This window comes from Centruroides sculpturatus, unplaced genomic scaffold (genome assembly GCF_000671375.1).
Source record: "Centruroides sculpturatus isolate CEXI.00-Female unplaced genomic scaffold, Cexi_2.0 scaffold40, whole genome shotgun sequence".
NCBI lineage: Eukaryota > Metazoa > Arthropoda > Arachnida > Scorpiones > Buthidae > Centruroides > Centruroides sculpturatus.
The window spans coordinates 1,003,670-1,024,526 of record NW_019384602.1 but is presented as its reverse complement, the minus strand read 5'-3'; the positions used below and the strand labels follow the sequence as shown (position 1 = coordinate 1,024,526).

The window sequence follows — 20,857 nt, the reverse complement described above, 5'->3', positions numbered from 1 at the left end:
CCTACTTCAGTCAAAACTATAATCAGCAATTCCCCAATGCAGGATATCCTCAAGGACTTTCCACATCTCACTCGTCCTCGACCGTTTTCAGATAAGGTCAGGCACAACACAGTGCATTATATCGAGACACACGGTCCACCCGTATTTGCTAAACCTCGTAGATTGCACCCGGCTCAACTGCAAGTAGCAAAGCAAGAATTCCAGCACATGATGGAGCTAGGTATATGCAGACCATCAAAGTCCAACTGGGCTTCTCCCCTCCATATGGTGCCGAAGGGCCGTAACGATTGGAGACCTACGGGAGACTACCGTGCCCTGAATAGGATAACTGTTCCCGATCACTATCCAGTGCCACACATCCACGATTTTGGTCAAAATCTACACGGAGCTCGAATATTTTCCAAGATCGATTTGGTTAGGGCCTTCCATCATATACCAGTTAACCCAGATGATGTGCCAAAGACAGCCATTACGACGCCATTTGGGCTATTTGAATTCATTTTCCTCCCTTTTGGTCTCTGCAATGCAGCCCAATCATTTCAACGATTCATGCATGAAGTTCTGCGAGGCCTAAACTTCTGCTTTTCATACCTAGATGACATCCTCATCGCTAGCACTTCGTGGGAGGAACATAAGATGCACATGCGGCAAGTGTTTCAACGCCTAGACAAGTACGGTCTGCAAATCAATGCATCCAAGTGTACTTTTGCTGCCTCACATGTATCATTCTTAGGATACATGGTGTCTCCCCACGGCATTATGCCACTTCCGGAACGTGTATCTGCCGTAACTCAACAGAAGCGACCACAGACCCTCAAACAACTGAGAAGGTTCTTGGGCATCTTGAACTTCTATCGTAGGTTCCTACCCAATGCGGCCCATCACCAAGCTCCTTTGCACGACCTACTTAAAGGAGCAAAGAAAAACGACCAACGTGAGATTAAATGGACTGACAATTCTATTCAGGCATTTGAGTCATGTAAATCACAATTAGCAGAAGCCACCTTACTACACCATCCTTCACCAAGTGCTACCCTTGCACTTCACGTCGATGCATCTGATTCTGCTGTGGGCGCTGCCCTTCATCAAGTTACAGCACAAGGTCTCCAGCCACTGGCGTTCTTTTCCCGCAAGCTGAGTAACTCTCAGCGTCAGTATTCTGCATACGACCGAGAACTTCTGGCTGTGTATTTGGCTGTGAAACATTTCCGATTTATGCTGGAAGCACGACAGTTCACCATTTACACAGACCATAAACCATTGACGTTTGCTTTCCAGCAACGACACGACAAATGTACACCCCGTCAGTTGAGACATCTCGACTTTATAGGACAATTCTCGACAGACATCAGACACATAAAGGGAATCGATAATGTTCCAGCTGATGCTCTCTCCCGTATTGAATCAATTAGTAGCCCATCTATAGATTATAGCAAAATTGCAAAAGACCAACAGCAAGATCCTGAGCTCCAGTCTCTCCTGACTTCAAGTGACTCATCACTTGTACTTAAGAAGTTTAAACTTCCTGATAGTGATGTCGAAATTTACTGTGATGTATCGACAGGTCGCATTCGTCCATACATTCCACCTAATTATCGTCGCACTGCTTTCAACACTGTCCATAACCTGTCCCATCCAGGTGTAAGGGGCTCAACCAGATTGGTAAAAGCAAAATTTGTTTGGCCGTCCATCAGTAAAGACTGCCAGACATGGTCTCGCACCTGCATTTCTTGTCAGCGGTCGAAAATCCAGAGACATGTCGCTAGCCCTTTGGGAACCTTTCCTATTCCAGACGCTAGATTTTTAAACATTCATATTGATATTGTTGGTCCATTGCCACCTTCCAACGGCTCAACATACTGCCTCACAATCATCGATAGATTTTCTCGTTGGCCTGAGGCAATCCCGTTGCCAGATATAGCGGCTGAAACAGTAGCTTCAGCCTTATATTCAGGTTGGATATCTCGCTTTGGAGTGCCTGCCCAAATAACATCTGACCAAGGACGTCAATTCGAGTCTAGCCTATTCAAATCCCTCACTCAACTTCTTGGTGCCAAAAGAGTTAGGACAACAGCATACCACCCAATTGCGAATGGCATTGTTGAACGCTTTCATCGTTCACTTAAAACTGCCATCAAATGCCACTCTACTGACAGGTGGACGGAAGTACTACCTACAGTCTTGTTAGGATTGCGAACTGCGCTTCGTGAAGACACCAATATTACTGCAGCTGAAATGATCTATGGCACCAGCCTCCGATTGCCTGGAGAATTTTTCGTCCCAGGTTCTCAGGACATCAATCCATGTTCTTTCGTCGAAAAACTCAGAACGATGATGGCGAACTTAAAACCAGTGCCTGTTGTGCACCACTCCTATCGCAACCCATTTATCCACAAAGAACTGCACTCATGTTCCCACGTATTTCTCCGCAATGATGCTGTACGGAAGCCCTTGCAGCCTCCATACGATGGACCCTACGAAGTCGTGTCACGCGGTAGCAAGACATTCACTCTATGCATAAAGGGAAAAGAAACTGTAGTTTCTATTGATCGCCTGAAACCGGCTTTTATTCTCGCAGCGAGCGAGTCGGACCAGTTACCCCCAACGTCTCCAATGCCAAGACCAGCGACGACTAAACATACGACAGAAGATCGAGCCCCAACGCGACAAACTACCACGCGCTCTGGCCGACATGTATCGTTTCCCGTTCGTTTCGTGTCTCAGACACTGGTGGGGGAGTAGCTGTGGCCGCCAGCGCCAGAGATCCTGAACACTGTCTGGCAACACTTGCCAAGATCACGAACTCTGTCTGGCAACACTTGCCAACAAGAGTGGCTGGCAACGTAAAAAAAGAAAAGGCGCGAAAGTTCGTTGGATTTTGTCCGGGTGTTGCCCGAGGATGTCTGTGACAGTTCTAACCTTTTCTAATAAAGTTCTTTTTTGTTACTGTTCGTGTTTGCCTGCTTAATGTTAGATCTAAACATCAGTAGGATTGAATGACAAAACCCTGTCTGAAGCTTAATAACTCCTATGCTTTTTGTCTAAAATTTCTAAAATTTTGCAAGGAGGTTTGTTTATTAGGGGAATTGATGTTAATAAATTTTGGTGATTAAAGGCGAGGGGATGGGAGATAAAGGGATTCATGTGTATCTCCAATAGGATCAGACGTAATGACGATTTTACTTGTTATTTAGCATAATTTTTTAAAACGCATCCTTACCCTTAAAATTAAGCTTTTTGCCATTTTTAATAGTTAAAAATATAAAAAGTTTTTAAAACAAATACAACAGATGGCGCCACTAAAATTTTAAATATTGCCGGGAAAGTTAAGTAACTCGTTGCTGAAATTTTTTTAATCGTACGTGCTTTATAGAAAGTTTCTGATTAGTTTATTCGATAGATAAACGCTAATTATTTTTTAACGGAAAATTAAAATTTCGGAGAGTTTATGAAAATACTGTATGAAAATCTCATTCGAGTTAAACAGTTCGATGAATTGAGTTAACCAGTTTGATTTAACATGTAAATTTCTATGCTCCGGAAAAGAAAAGGACTTCGAATTATCCCGGTTCGGGTTAACTAGGTTCTACTGTAGTAAAAATGTCTATGTAATTTAAAAGCCATGAAAAATTATTATAAAATTATAGACAGACAGCTTTAAATGTATTAAACCTATATTGATCCTAATAATACTGATTCTAATTTATTTAACTGATTTATTTGAAATTTTCTATATTTTGTCCGTTTTATTATTAAATTTGTATGAACCAACTTCTATGTTTTTGACATTTTACACAGAATACAGCTGTTGTTATCTGCCATCTTTTTTTTTTTTTTTACCTAAATTCATAACGTCATAGATAAGTGTTGTTAAACATAAAGGTACGGAATTCTCCCTACACGAAAAGGGAAGAAAAAGCGTTACAATAGGATGCCCTCATACGAAAAATTTTTGAACATAGGCCTAAATGTAAATATTGATAGTTAAGTTCCAGTAAATATATGTATAGACTCCATTTTTATCTATTGTAGGCGAAAATTTTTGTTAAAGCTACTTGCTTAGTGTACGGTTGTACTTTTTTTAAAACTCTCTCCACCATCTGGGCACTAAGAGGGTCTCTTTTTAGCAAGCCATTACGGGTTCGGCCAGGCCCACAATGGGCAGCCGGGTGGTGAGGGACGGGGCTCGACTTATCCAGACGGACCACCCCCCGAAAAATTCCTGGGGGTATTTTGACCCGTTATAGATTCAAAACCCGGAGTTCCCCAGAATGGTAGGCTGTCACCTTGACCGCTCGACTATCCGGCCATCAATGTACAGTTGTGCTAACAGAGCATCTAAAAATTTATCTGTTAGGTATGTGTCAGTTACTAATGAACCTGTTGTTCATCCCGTTAGTGGTAGTGATATAGTGTTTTTATTTGATTACAGCCATATGATTAAATTAACAAGGAATATTTTAGGAGGGAAAAAAGCTATATTCTAAAAACATCATTGTTGATTAGTGTTATATCAACGCATTGCACAATTTACAAGATACTGAAAATATTCACTTGGGAAATAAGCTCAGGAGTGCACATGTGTTTTTTACAGCAAAAAAGGAAAGTGAAGTTAGCAACACAGTTAGTTACTAACGTGTAATTGCTTCTATAACTCATGCTATAACATTTTGTAACACTCATTTGCAGCTAACAGCATTCAGAGGTTGTGAAGCAACTAATGAAGGATTTGTTTGATATGCTCAGTTCAAGAAATGTTAAGCAGACTGGGTTGAAAGAGCTATTAAATGTCAATAATCATGACAATGTTTTTGAATAAAGTGAATGTATTTGTAACTTGAAAATAGGTACAGATGGCGAAGCCATACTGCAATCAAGTAGGAAAATGGTTTCCTTGGCTACTTGTTTGTATCAAATCTGTAAAGACACTATGAGACATTGATTGCCAATAATTCTCTTTCATCAATTTCGCTGTAAAACTTGGTCAGGATCACATTGAATTGTTTTTTCACAGTGTCAGAATACAATAGGGATGCAACAATAATCCTTCTGCACACCAATTCAAAGCAGCATATAAAAAAAACTTTTAAATTCAGAAACAAATAAATACAGTAGAACCTCGATTATCCGGACTAATTGGGGATGAAGGTAGTCCGGATAAGAAAAAATCCGGATAATTGAAACAAATACTTTAATTTGTCTTTTAATGATAATACAACACGTTTTCTTTTCGATGACATATTGGTAATATTAAAAATAAATACTGTATTTAAATCGTGATCAAATTTTCAAGAAACAAATGTTTTATTGAATTTGGACTACTACTGACCAGCGCTAACAGACTAGCTATTGTTTAAAAGGCCCTCTGGCGGCTCAAAAAGACGGATTTTATAAAATAAAAAGCAGTTGAAACTGCATTTTTATGAATAAAAATTTGACAAACTATTTATCTTCTTATGACGAGTAAAATTTTTCGTTGCGTTCACGGCTTTTAAGTAATGCATAAACCTTCGAGGCGCGAGGCCCTTCGGACCGCGAGGCATAGGCGGTGGCCCACGTCGCCCATGCCTTACGCCGCCCTTGGTTATAGAAATGATGTAATTTGAGTATAAATTACAGTATTTATAAATACGTATGTCAAGTTATATTTTTATTATGACGCAAAATACATTCAAGAGTTTACGACCACTGTGCCGGGTGAGACGTTGTTGAAACAAAAAATGTTATGCATTCCATCACGTACATAAACAGTGTCGTAATTCGCCAAGTGCAAATCATCAAATTCGTAAAATTTTTGTTTATATTGAACAATCCGGATAATCGAAAATCCGGATAATAGAGGTCCGGATAATCGAGGTTCTACTGTACTGGCAAGCTGGTAATTGCGTTCAGTTGGAAGACATTCTTGTCGAAGGAAGCCTACTGTCTGACTTTATTGCTACGTGCTAAATGTTTGCTTTCTCTGCTTGTGTGATATTTTTATCCAGATATTCATTTTGTTTTCAAAAACTAAATTATTTTATAATGATAAACTGGTTTTCGTTTTACTGCGTGTACCCATGAAACTTTAAAAAGTCAATAATAAATATTTTTATTTGAAACTAAAATATTTTTAGTCGTTAATTAAAATGATAGATTCACAATAGACACTTTTTTATATAACAGGAAAAAAATGTTAAAGACTGGTCTGTTACGTGCGCAGTTGAAATTTCCACTCCACTCCGGTTCTCGGAAATACATGACCAATTTATTATGATTTATTACGAGAAACTAATGTAATGGAAACTAAAAATTAATATATTGCAACATTTTAGTTCAATGATGATCACTGTATAGATTATGTAAGAAATAATTATAATTATCCTAAAGATTATTTTAAACAGAATAAAACTTTTGAGGTTAGAGGGCGTAAGAAGCGGTAATCGAACATATGTGAATGTGTGAAGTTGTTTTGACATAAATAGAAAAGTTTATGAATTTCTGCATTTTAAGTAAATTATTTAAATTTGAATTAGGATCTTTCTTTTTAATAGAATATAATAGTGATTTAAAGATAGAGGTAGGCAGCTAAATATTTTTTAAGAACTGCATATAAAGTGACTCTATGTGCAGTTCTTAAAAAAAGAAATGTGTATGTGTATGAAATAATAATGGAAAGTGACAGGGGATTCTATTATTTTTTCCCTAGTCTCTTGACTATATTTTTGCTGACACTGATTTCTAGCTTTTTATATGAAGTAACCAATATAGCTTTAACAGTGAATAAGGTTGGGGAAATGCTAACATTTTCAACCTGGTTAACAGGATGAAAACACATAAGAGGAATGTCAATACCAGATAGGAGAGATGTGGCAGAATAAGTTATGGTGCAACTAGATAGTAGTGTGGGAATCCTTTTCTTCTCCTCCTTCTCTGCTTTCTCCCAGTTAACTGAAGTCTGTGGAGGGAGTCCTTGTCCTTGCTGTTTGACAATGTGTTGATAATGGTGTTGTTAAAGATTAGGAAGCATGGGAGTTTGGGAGTTCTGGTGAGTTTGGCTACCTGCCAATCAGTCTCAGTTCCAAGAAGTTTAATGAATGAAAATGAAACTGTAGTAGATCTTACTCTCTTGATATTATGTTTGGTAAACTTCTGGTTAAGTCATAGTTCACTTCCTCTTGTCTATTTATTCTATCCCATCTTGTGCCTATCTGGTGCTGACATTCCTCTTATACAGTTTGTGTCTGAAGATGGCCTGTTAACTGGGTTTGGGTTGCATATATAGTGTTTCTCAAATCTTATCCATTGTTAAGATTTATAGGTTAGTCCAGTAGAGTAAGTCCAGGTCTAGAATATCAGATTTAAGGGGTGGAAAAATGATGGGCATGGTATAAGAATTTCACAAAAAGTGAATAATTCCAAATGTTGCAATATTTATAATTACTTATTAACTCATTTACATAATCTAACTATATCAGATAGATAACTTTGTCCACTTATTTTGTAAATTTGCATGGATGGAATTTTTAATTAAAACAAAATGTACTGTGCATGTTGATTGAATTGTTTAGTAAAATGTATCATTTTTATATTTTAAAAAATGTACTAAATCTAGTACACTTTCACTTAATATTTTGTAACTAAAGCCCAAATTAATGTCAAAAATATTTGTTTGTCAGAAAAGGTGGTATTTTAGCCTGTTTACAATAGACATTGCTATAGTGGCTAGTTTTACTATTAATACAGTTTCAAGAATTTTGCACTAATGGTAATGTTTCTTTATATATATGCATAATGATGTGAGGAAAAGAAAATGCAATGCATATACCACTGCAGTGTTTATAAGATATTATATCTTGTGTGCTTTCTGATTTACTGCAATGATATTGATATGCTGAAATATAATAAATTTAACTATTGCAGTATAATTTATTATTTTTGCAAATATATGATGTTATCTAGACTTTTTACTTAATTAAATTATTTGAATGGTCAGATGTCTTGCACAACTCTCACCAATTACATTTGAGAGTCACATTTGGCTGCTGTTGTAACAGAATAATATTTTTTTCAAACTCTTTATTTGAGTTATAAGTGATGTGAGTGATCTGAAGAAAAACGTCAGGAAGGAATAAAAATACTTCGTGGATATTTACAGAATTGTACAATGTATTATTTATCATGATATAATCAAATTATTGAATATGGAGATATTTTTCATTCTATATCATGCATTTTCTGGGTATATCTTATTTTTTAAGACATTGAGGAATATGCAGGAAATTTTGATTGACATAATTTAGCATTTTATTGTATCTTGATATTTTCAATTAGCTACTGTATTTCACAAAAATAAGAAAAATAAAACTAGCTTTATGTTTGCAATGTTAGTATTAATTCATCAACAATTATTTTTTGTTAAATATGATTTTCTTAATATATATATCGTAATGTAGATTACAATTACAGTTTTTTATACATCATTTCAAATAGTAAACATCTGTTTCTAATATCAGAATAATGAGATTATGGAATATGTTCATGATACATTATTCTTTTTCATAGAGAGATTTCTTTTAGTAATACTTATTTTTAAAATATGTATTAAGTTTATTTATGTCATCATATTTGTTATAAAGTTACAAAACTGTAGGCATTTATTGTAATGCTCTGTTTCTGAACAAACCAACCTCTATATTGCAAACTGTGCTTTAACAGTTTATCATGATATAAACTCTTCTAAATACTCTGTTTGCAAGCATTCTACTTTACAATATCTTTTAAATGTTTTTGTCATATACTGTCCTATAAATCTGTTTTAATGATGTGTTTTAGATTTTCTCCATTTTTATATGGGTTGTTTATATTATTGTTCTAGTCCTTACATTTTAAAATACAGCGGATTCCGCTTAACTGGGACAATTTGGGACTAATCCATTTTGGCCCAATTAAGTGGCTGCCCAATTAAACAAACTAATAGTAAATTGTACAATAAAATATGCAATACATAGGTAAATAAATAAGTAGGTAAAAAATAATAATTAGGTACCTATTTTAATGCTTTATTAAACCAAAATACAGAAAATGTTTGTACTATAAATTTGCCAGACTCACAACAATAAATAACTGATTCACATAATGCTAGTGTTGCCAAATATTAGTAATGACCTAAACAAAGGTTGACCATTCAATCCGTCCCTGATCGAACAATTTTTCCTTTCTTTCTTTTTAGTTAGAACATGTTCTAACTAAAAAGGGAGAAAGAATAGGGTTCATCCAAAAGTTGGTCTTTGAGCACAGTTTCCTTTACTTAGAGATGGGCCACTTTGGTGGGAGTGTCTGTAGAATCCGCCAGCTCAATGCTGGTCTCAACAATCGGATGGCTGCTATCTGAATCTAGATGTAATTATTCACGCAATACCTTCCAAGGGGACTCTAGCTGTCTTCCAACTCAGTTGAGAGACCTCAAAAAATTGTCTGGTGACATTTGTCCCTTTGCTTTTAAGGGAAAAATGTCACCAGTCCAGTCTAATCCAGAGCAGGGTCAGTAACTCGCATTCAGGTCTGCCTCAGACAAAATCTTGGTGTGATACATACCATTATGCTTACCTCCTCCGGAAAAACCAAACCACCTGAGTAAGACAAAATTGCTCTCTCTGCCAATTGTTAGGCCTACACGACATTAGTGTACTGTACATATTTTTGGAAGATTACTAAAATATATCAAAAATTGCTAAATTTTTTTTTTTTTGCTACTGTTCAAATTAAGCGAAAAGTTGTCCTAATTAAGCAATTAAATTATGTATTAATTTATTAGTTTGGTTTCTGTTTTTTTGAGATTTGGCCCAATAAAGCAGCTGCCCTGATTAACCGATGTCCCAATTAAGCGGAATCCACTGTATAAGATTATTAGTATCAATTAAATTAATTATGAGTAAGTAAACAATATTACACATTATTTTTTTGGTAATTGATAGTTATTTTAGTTATATCTTAATGTATTGTCTACTTATATATTTAAATTTATATCTATATATACATCCAGCATACTAATCTTTTATCTGTTATGTGTTAAAGTATGTCGGCTCAAGATAAATAAACAAAAACATATATATAATTTTAAAAAATTGACTTTGTAATGATATATAAGATCTATGTTAATTATAAAAGAATTACAGTATATTGTTTTATCTTTATTAATTAAATATTCCAGTAAAATATTAATAAGAACTGTTTTCAATCTTTTCTTGGATTAATTCAGAAGTTAATAGTGATTCAAAAAGAATCAAGTATACTTTTTAATAAAATTTTATTAGTCTACTAAAACAGTGTTTTTCATTTTTTTCTTGATTTTTCATGCCTTTTAAGCATAATATTTTTCTGTGACCCCCCCAAAATAGTAGCTTAGGGAAAAATTAAAAAATAAATATTTGAAATTTCACCACTTTTTTAAATAATATAAAATTTAAATTTTTAAATAAACTAAAAATGATAAAACCATTGAGATACAAATTCTCTTAAGTTAATAAGATTAGTATCATTTTTAAATAATAACTATTTTTAGAAGATAATTAATTTAGTTAAAAATTAAAAATTAGATTATGATTTTAAAGAATAAATTTTCATTTTTATATTTTACAGAAAATCTTGTCTTAAAACAAATTCTATAAAATGTAAATTTTTACATAATAAAATATTATGAATAAAAATACAAGAAAAATTCAGTGATGTAATTTGTATAAAGATGATGATTATATGAATAAAATGAATGAATTAACAGTAGAAAAAATAATAATAAGCAAAAATATGGATTACCTTCAAAGACTACAAATATAATGGCTAAGGCTTTATTAACTGAAACTGATGATGATGTTGAAGAATTTTCTGAATTTGAAAGTGCACAAGTAAAAGCTTGTCCTGAAGATATTACTAAAAACTCAAGTGAAATTACTCAAGTTGCAAATGATAAAAACAAACTAGAAAATGATCAGAAAAGGTACTTGAGTGAAACTGATGCTTCATCTTCATCATTCCTAAATGTATGTTGAGAATTTATTTTTATGTATTATAAAGTATAGAATACGCTAACATGTTTTATTATTAAGAACCAAACATTGTATATTTGTAGGGTGGTAACAAAAAATGTGATATATATGAGCTTTTTTTAAATATATTTCCAAATTCTGATAATAAAGAGAAGAAAGAAAGCAAAATAAATAGTTTAGAAGACCAGTGTAAAAAGTAAGTATAGATTTCTCTGTTCATATATTCATAGTTTTACTTCATAATTTACAGATTTTCATTAGCATTTTATTCATTTTAGTAATACACTATGGACAAAATTACAAGATATTGATTGCACACCAGAATCACAGTGGGAAAATTCAAAAGCTTTTCAATTAATGTTGCAATCATTAAAAATAGATTCTTGTAACATTGTAAGTGAACATTTTTAATTTTTAGAGATTTTTATTAAATATTTAAACAGTTAGATGATGATAAACTATGAAATTTGTTTTTCTTTAATAATTACAAATCCTAATAATTTATATATCAAATTAGTTAGATTATTCTAAATCACGTATAATTTATAGTTTAATCAAATTATATTGTGTAAAGTTTCTTTATAAAATTTTCTTGCATGCTTTATAATATATTTAGGCTGAATTTTCAAGATATGAAATCAAAAATAATTTGTATCAGTGAAAAATGTACTTTTTATATACCTAAAGAGATTAATAATTTTATTTCAAAAATTGCAGAAATTATAACTTTGAAAAAATATTAATATTTTGGATTCAATGTTAATTTTGTTGCTAAATGAATGTTATTGTTGATATGAAACATAATTAATAAATAAATCTTAAAACATACTTTTATATACAGGGTGTTTTAGACTATCTGTAAATGTTTTTCTTAAAAATTGTTCATCAAAGAATATTAGAGAAAAGTTTTTTTTATACTCAAAACCCATATGAGGAATTGATTAGCAACATTGTCTTCAAATGAGAACTAGCAGAAATAGGACCAATTAGGCCTACTTTGAATTTGCATATTGGAACAGGGATTTAGTTGGTATTATTGGATAGAGCTTTTTATAAGAAATAACATTTTAGGCTACAATTTTTGAAAATTGTAGACCTATAAATTCCCACTGGCATCTGTCTGTCTGTATCCTTCCTTAATCTCGAGAGCAGATAAATTAAAGTTGAGACCAGATATGGAAAGCTTAGGAGAGGAAACCCCAATTAACTACATAGAAACTTTGATTTGGACCAGAAATCACATTATTTCAATTCAAACATTTTTTCCTGAACAGAGTTAGATAGATGATTGGCATTGTTATCAGGAAAAGTATGATGTACAGGGGCAAGACACTACTAAACTTGAGAGCATTGTGACAAAAAATTGTAGCCTGGCAGTGTGAAAATGTCACAATAAATAAATGATTGTGTTACAAAAATTTATCATCATCTACCATTTACAAAATAAACCAAATTTTTCTTTTGCTGTTTACATAATAAACAATCAATATATAGTTATTGCTAATGTGAGCTGAGTCACAGATATTTGAAGTTTGCCTGCATTTTCTTCTAAACATTTTAAAAGCCTTTCTCAGAAAGCATCTCGTGCATGAAGAATCTCAGCTTTGTTGAGAGACCTGCATGTTAACCTAATAAGTGATTTTATGTCTTCATAAATTGTAGGGTGCTTCTGATACAAAATATCTTTCATCCTTTCCCATATATAGTAGTACCTGCATGTTAAATTAGATAGTTGTGGTGGCCATGATACAGAACCACTTCTTCCAATCCATCTACGAGGAAACTTTCAGTCTAGAATTTGGAAAACAGTTCAGGTAAAATATGCTGTTATGCTGGAATCACATTGTCTAACCACCAGTTTGTCCATCTTTCAGAAATTCTGGAAGCATATTAACAAAAAAAATTGCACAATCTTGCCCATTCAAAGGCATTTAAAAAAAACAATAAGAACTGATTATTTGATCTTCAATTACTACACTAGATATTAAGACACAACATTTGCTGATTGTCCATTTCTTCTAAGCCAGTGCAGACTCTCTGCTGTCAAATAATGAACATTGTGGATATTGACATCCCTATTGCTTTTTGAAAGTCGCTACATTATACTTCAAAATTTCCCAGTAGAAAAGCACCAAACAGAAACTGGCAAGTTTCTGTTTGGTGCCCAGTGACAGAACTCAATGTGATTTTTGAAAATAGATCTCACAAAGTTTTTGATGCACAGTATTGTGTGAAATGGACTCATTCCATTGTCATTCAAAATTTTCTACTTGAATGGCTCATACCAGAATCCAAAGATATTACTTTTCTGGTTGCTATATATAACAAGAAAAATATAGCAGTTGATCAAAAATTACCCCCAAGACTTTTACACTTTTGGATTCAGGACCTTGAAATGTCAAGAAATACAACAAAATTAGGGATTTTTTTTTGTATATATGGATATTAGTATGCATGGGGGCATGATTATTTTGTTTAACTAATTTAAAGCTTAATAAATCCTGTGCCTTTTGTCAAAATTTTCCAAAATTTTTCAGGGAAGTTTGTGTATTAGGTGTATTGACGTTATTAAATTTTGATGGCTAAAGGTTATAAGGGCTAAGAATATAGAGGGGGGGTCACTTGTCATATCTTGAGTGAGTTTGGACTTAGTGAAGATTTTACTTGTTATTAGCATTTTGTGAGATTAGCAGTGGATCACAGGTTCATCCCCAAATGACCACTTACTCTGCAACAGGTTGATAAAACCCGATCTCGGAGTCTGTTGGATGGCTAGGAGGGCAAATCGAGTGGGAAGGGGAGTGAGGAAGCTGGCGGGTGTCCTTAAATGACAGGAGACAGGTTCAACAAAATAACAAAGCCTTTATTATATAACTAAATAGTAAATACACAAGGCGATAACAATATATATAGGTTAAATGCAACTAAGAGTAATGCGGCTAACATAAGTTCACTATACCCAGAAGGGATCACTAATGGCTTTAATGGCTAGTCTGAGAGAGAGTTCTCAAGCTCTAAAACAATGCAAATACCTCAATGCGGATAAAACTATCATGTGTTCGATGAATATGTTCCTTAATAGCGATGGAAGTTCTGTCATATATCCTGTCAATCCGGTGTATGGAGACAAAACGCACCGTTACAAGTATAACTTCCGAGAGATTGCGCTGAGCTTCCGGGGATTCGAGCTTTTATATCATTCGCGTGGGAAAACTGACATGTGATTGACTTTTGTTGACGATGACGGTGCATTCTTCACACCTAACTGTAAACTTCCCCAGCTAGTTGTTATACGATAGGTGAAATCCGATCTAGTTCAAATTCTTCAGGTTTTTTCCGAGGATATTTTCAATTAATAGAAAATTTAGATTTTTAAGAGTCCCGTAAAAATCCACAGGCTTGCATCATTCACTGCTTTCTTTAAAATTATACTTATGAGTATAATTTTAACACTGGAATACTCTCTCTCTCTCTCCTTTGACATGGGATTTCTCGACAATAACAAAAATTTTCTCAACAACAAAACCTTTTCCGACAATAACAATTTCAACCATCGATGCGTTACAAGAGCCATTTGTATGCACAACGTGATTTACAACTGGATAAATTGTCCTTAAGAAAGTTGTTGACCTACTGCCATAGTTATGTTGGTGACTCAGTTGTTGGTGCTGGCTGTTAGTTGACTTGGAGAGGGTTTCAAAGTTCACCGTTGATGTTATTGACGTGCAGTCATTGACCTTGGAGTGACGTAGACTTCCTGTTGGTGGAGCTGTCTCTGTTGAATTGTCCTCGTTGAATCCGGGAATGGCATTGTTGAAAAGTTCACAAAGTTCACTACACACTAAATTCCAAGTTGCAGAATCAAAAGATGCAAAAATCTATGGGATTGAATGCTCTCTCTCTAACTGCTATTCATTTCTAAATCCTAGCTAGACTTTTCTAAGCCTATTTAAAGCATGCAGGATTTTTAAAGCATAGATTTTTAAGAGTCTCTTAAAAATCCACAGGCTCACAATTTGCAATTTTTTTAGAAAACTCATCTCTTTCCTCAAAATTAAGCATTTTGCCATTTTATAATTGTTGGAGCGAGGCGAAGCTGAGCGATGACTAACACTTGACTTCATGCATCCCTTGTCAACACCATAACTCTAGAATGAGTTGTCTGATCTTGATGAAATTTTCTAGGACGACTCATCATCACTCAAGGATGAACTGATCAAAATTTCAACTCTCAAACTCTCAAAAATTGATCCATTTTTGTAGAACTGGAGATAGGGGTCAAAACAGATTGTGTTTTTCTTCAGTATTAGAGATCAAAATGAGTTGACTATGGCTATGTCCTATGTGGCAGCATGTATTTATCGAGCCTATTTATCCAGAGATGAACTTGGTCAGTTCCAAACGGCAGTAGAGCTATATCCAACAAACAAGCAAGTTAAACAAAGCAACGAAGACTACTTGCAGTCAACTGGATGCCCTGTTGCATATATAGCATCTGAAAACACTCCAGATATTGTTCTGTCTTTGTCCAAAGATGACTCAGCTCTTGGTCTCTCCAAGTATTTTAATCTCTCAGTTAATGCCAGAATCATGCTGAGAGTCATCTTATGGGTGCAAGGAGGTCTCGTCAATGGTTTACTAGGAACTATATGTTACATTATATGTATATGCTTCTAATGCTCACCCTTCAGCTCTTCCTTTGTTTATTTTAGTAGAATTCGATAGCTATCAGGCTATATTCATCTATTATAATCTGTTTCCAATAATCCCCATAACATGCTCTTTGTACAGTGGCAGTATATTACGATCTCGTAGACAGTTTTTCCTTACCTTAGCATACTCGATGACTACACATAAATCACAGGGATTTATCACTCTTTCAAAAATCAAAATAGATATAGGTAAAAAGGAGATAGCTATCAATCTTACCTATGTTGCATTCAGTCGAGTGAAAAAGTAACTGACATAGTATTTTTAAACAGTTACAATAAAGATCGCTACGAGTCAATCTATAAGTCCAAGGTCCATAGTGATAGACAGAATTTCATGATATGTTGGCATAGCAATTAATTAATGGCTTATTCTAACCTTATATTTGTACCTTTAAATGATACGATAGAAATCAAATATATTATTGAGAATGAATGATTCTTTCTCTTTTTTTTTCCCTCATAATCTAGAAAATGAAGGTGCGAGCAACCTTGCTCTGATTACACGCTGATACAGTGTTACTTAACTAGTAATTAATAATATAAAAAGTTTTTAAAATAAAATCTCACAACAGATGGGACCACACACAATTTTAAAGTTTGGCTGAGAGAGTTATGCAACTCATTGCTAGATTTCTTTTAATGGAATCATGAGGGCTATTTAATAGACAATAAATTTAATGGACAATTTTTATTTTAACTTAATCAATAGTCACGATTAAAATACTGCAATGAGAACATTTACTATTATTTCATCTCTGAGTTTCTGAGTAATTTGTAGATAGTGGTTGTGTATCAGTTGAATGTGGCCATTTTCGTATACACAGATTGCTAAACATTGTAACAGATGAGAATAATGAGTTTGATTTGAGTATCTTTGAATATAGAGATGTTCTTTATCACTGAAATTTGCTATATATTCACCCAATATTGTTAACATGTTGAAAGCATCTTCATTGCTGTGCAGTGTAATTTTTCTGGGATAAATGAATGTTTGAGAAATTATCAAAAACAGATATACACAAAAACTAGAAATTACAGAGATCAACAGACAATCACATAACATTTTAAAGTTCTGAAACATGATTATTTATTATATTGGGTTGAACCAAAAGTTTGTTCAGTTTTTAGAAAGAAATAAAATATACTATTTTGAAATAAATAAAAACCTTTAATCCAAAATATATTCACCCTTCTGTTTGATAACCTTATACCACCTGACGGGTAGTTTCATAATTTTGTCTGTGTAGAATTGAGTGGGTTTCTGATTGAAGAAATTATCAATGTGATTTTTGATACCTTCTAGAGATTGAAATTCTATGCCATTTAAATTATTCTGCAATGAACGAAAAAGATGATAGTCTGAGGGAGCAATATCTGGAGAATATTGTAATATATGTTGATGATTTAGATAAACATTAAATGTAATGTAATATATGTTGACAATTTAAACAAAGGAAATATAATCAAGTAGGTGCCAAGGTGGCAAGACGGAAAGGGAGCAAGAGTAGCTCGAAGTAACCAGCTGGATGTAGAAGTGTTTATTTGTATTAATAAAGAGTTATTCGTACCATATTATCTGGTCAGTTGAGTCGTTTATAATACGTGGTTGCAGCGTAGGGGAAAATGTATCAGATCCCAGTGCCAGAAGTTTTTAATTTTCGTCCCGAAGATTGGAGAACATGGATAGGGCATTTCAAATGATTTTGAACAGCATCTGGACTCCATAATAAAGAGGAAACTGACCAGGTAAATTCTTTCATATATTTAATGGGACAGAAAGCCGAGGAAATTTTGGCATCATTTAGTCTCTCAGAAGAGGATAGAAATGACTATTCAAAAGTTAAGGCGGCATTCGAAAAATACTTCGTCCCAACTAAAAGCGTTATATACGAAAGATATAAATTCTATTCTCGGTTTCAAGAAGAAGGAGAAACAGTGGAGAATTTTGTGACTTCATTATATAGTCTGGTTAAAACGTGTGATTTCCCTGCTTCGTTTCAAGACTAGAAGTTATACTTGAAAATTTATACTTTTCTGCAAATTTACAGTATTCCGAGTTGACAACCTGGGAAAATTGGGTGCCATTGTCACTTTGTACAACCTCTGGAATTCCATGTCTTGCGAAAATTGATTTCATGTGATTAATGTGGATCGTCGATGAGGAGAAATCGACTGGATCATCCAACCAGAATACTCCCAACGAAGAAACTCCCAGGAGGGAAAATGGAACAGGATCTGGGAATAGGGAACTTTATGAACCAATGCTAGAAATCAAACAAAACTCTCCACTGGGTGAAGAGGACCTTCCTAAAACCCATAGTAGCAGACCTATGAATCCCAAGACGGTATCTAGATTACCAGCAGTAAAAGAGAAGGGGGGATGTAATATATGTTGATGATTTAGATAAACATTAAATGTAATGTAATATATGTTGATGTTTAAACAAAGGAAATGTAATCGAGTAGGTGCCGAGGTGACGAGATGGAAAGAGAGCGAGAGTAGCTCAAAGTAACCAGCTGGATGTAGAAGTGTTTAGTTGTATTAATAAAGAGTTTTTCATACCATATTATCTGGTCAGTTGAGTCGTTTATAATACAAATATGCAGGATGACTGAAAGCATTCCAGTTAAAGTCTAGAAGTTTTTGGCTTGCGTTTAACAATATGTGTGATCTTGCATTATCATGATGGAATACCACTCCCTGTCGATTTGCAAGTTCTGGACGTTTTTGATGCACTGCAGCCTTTAGTTCATCCAGTTGGAGACAATATTTATTGGAATTAATTGTTTGGTTGTTGGGTAAAAGCTCATAATAAAGAACCCCTTTCCAGTCCCACCAAATTGAAATCATTACTTTTCTGGGATGCAAACCAGCTTTAGGTTGTGGCACTGGAGGATCACCTGGCTTACTCCAAGATCTCTTGCGTTAAATATTGTTGTAAACGATCCATTTTTCATCGCCTGTTATTAATCGCTTTAAAAAGGGATCATCTTCATTGCGTTTTAAAAGTGAATCACATACAGAAACACGCTCAATAAGGTTTCATTCACTTGACTTATGGGGAATCCAAACATCATAACAGGAAGTGCATCCAAGGCTAGCCAAATGTCTGACAACAGATGTTTTTAAGATATTTTTAAGATGTTAGGATATTTTTAAGATGTCAGCTATCTCTCGTGTTGTTTTATGCCGCTCATTTTGAATTAAAGCCATTACGGATTCATCTTCTATGGTTGAAGGTTGTCCTGACCGAGGTACATCTCTCTCCCTGAATTTTGAAAACTATTTCTGGCATGTTTGATCAGTAACTGCATCCTCGCCATATACAGCACATATCTTTTTTTGAGTGTTTGTTGCATTTTTTTCCTTTTCGAAAATAATAGAGCATCAGATGTCAAAAATGCATCTTCTTATCTTCCATTTTAATGTTTTTTCTTTTTCTTAAAAGTTAACAAAATTTTAAAAAATAGCTGTAATTAAACTTACATAATAAATATGCAGGTATTCGTAATGCCAACCTAAACAAGTTAAAACTTGATAAGTACGACAGAGGCGCCACAGATGAGTGATTATGTAAATACCCGAAAGAACTTTTGGTTCAACCCAATACAAATGTGATTAGTAAACAGCAAAAGAAATGTTTAGTTTATTTTGTAAATGGTTGGATATGATAAAAAAGTTTTTAATTATTTTGTTGGGATTTGGATTATAAAAGCAACAGAAAGAAGTGACAGAATAAAATTTTTGTAATAAAAGTTGTTTATTACAAAAAGTTCTCTCTAATGATATCAGTCTTGACCCCTGTTTTGTAAGCAAATTCAATCAGGTCCCATTGGTCCTGTTTCAGCTGGATCTCAATTTGCAATAATGTTATCAATTAATTCTTTATATGAGTTTGAGTATAAAAAAAATTTTCTGAGTTTCTACAATGGACATTTTCCAAGAAAATTGTGGTATGGGTGGTCTGAAGCACACTGCATAACAACTCTTCTATTTCATTATATTTATATATGATCTAACTGAAAAAAATATTGTGTAGCATATTTCAAATAAAAATTTTATTTTATTTTCTATATGTAAACTAATGCTTTCATTGGTTTATTGTATACAATGATTTTCCATTCCAAATTTTTTAATTGTTCTGTCAGTATTATTCAAAATACATTCATTCCCATCATGACAAAAAGTAAATATTTTTGTTATTATTATTATTCAGTAGACAATAAATTTAACAGCTAGTTTATACTGTATTTTAACTTAATCAATAGGCTGGATTACTGACGAGATTTTACATGAATAATAATCAACTACTATGCTATTTCCTTTTCAATAGTTATAATTCCCTCTAAGTTACTGTAATCTGTATTGTCAAAATTGTTTAACTCAATGTGTAGTTTTGGCTAAAGACAAATTTCAAAATGTAACAATATTAAATTCTAAAAAAAATATAAAATTCTTAATTTTTGTAAAATTTATTATGAAAAATAATTCTAAAAATATTGAGCAAAATCAATAACTATTAATTTGTTTGTCAAAATAGTAAAATTGAATTTGAATTCACTTAATAGTTTAATAATTTTTTATGGTGTATTTTATTTAATGGAAACTTTCAATCTACAAACATAATTATTTTTTAATAAGATTATTGTGATATTCATATTATAAAATAATTAACAAGTGATTTTAGCAATGATTTATTTAATTTCACTTTGATCTCAGAAATTGAAATGCACAAGTGGCACAATTGTATCAACTTTAGAAAGTGTTAGGATTATTTAAGTGTTTCTGTTTTTGATAAATTTTTCTCTCTACATGCTTCCTTAAGGAGTACTTTCCTCTGGATGACTTCTAAATCAGTTCAGTAAGAATTCTGCAAGATATTTTTACATTTTCAATGTGCCAAAAATAATTATTTTTATTCTTACGCATTAAATTTAATTTATTACTTTTTGTATAAAGTATTACAAAATTATAATTTAATAATGAAAAGAAATACTAAGAAAGAAATTTATAATATATATATAATACTGTAATTTGAAATAAATTTTTAATTTTATGAAGTTTTACTTTGTTAAAAACAAAAATGAAAATTTTAACTAAGATTAAAATTCCAGATATAA

The 20,857-nt window shown here is 33.2% G+C and overlaps 1 protein-coding gene across 3 annotated transcripts in view; it reads left to right on the top strand.

The window, feature by feature from the left end:
* The first annotated feature begins 10,667 nt into the window (after nt 1–10,667).
* LOC111625045 overlaps nt 10,668–20,857 on the top strand; it is a 23,811-nt gene continuing 13,621 nt past the window's right edge. For all 3 annotated transcript variants that reach the window (XM_023368068.1, XM_023368069.1, XM_023368067.1), the window contains exons 1-3: nt 10,668–11,018; nt 11,108–11,220; nt 11,303–11,417. In XM_023368068.1, coding sequence (XP_023223836.1) covers nt 10,815–11,018; nt 11,108–11,220; nt 11,303–11,417 — 432 coding nt within the window. In that variant the 5' untranslated portion in view covers nt 10,668–10,814. The remainder of the gene's footprint in view (nt 11,019–11,107; nt 11,221–11,302; nt 11,418–20,857) is intronic.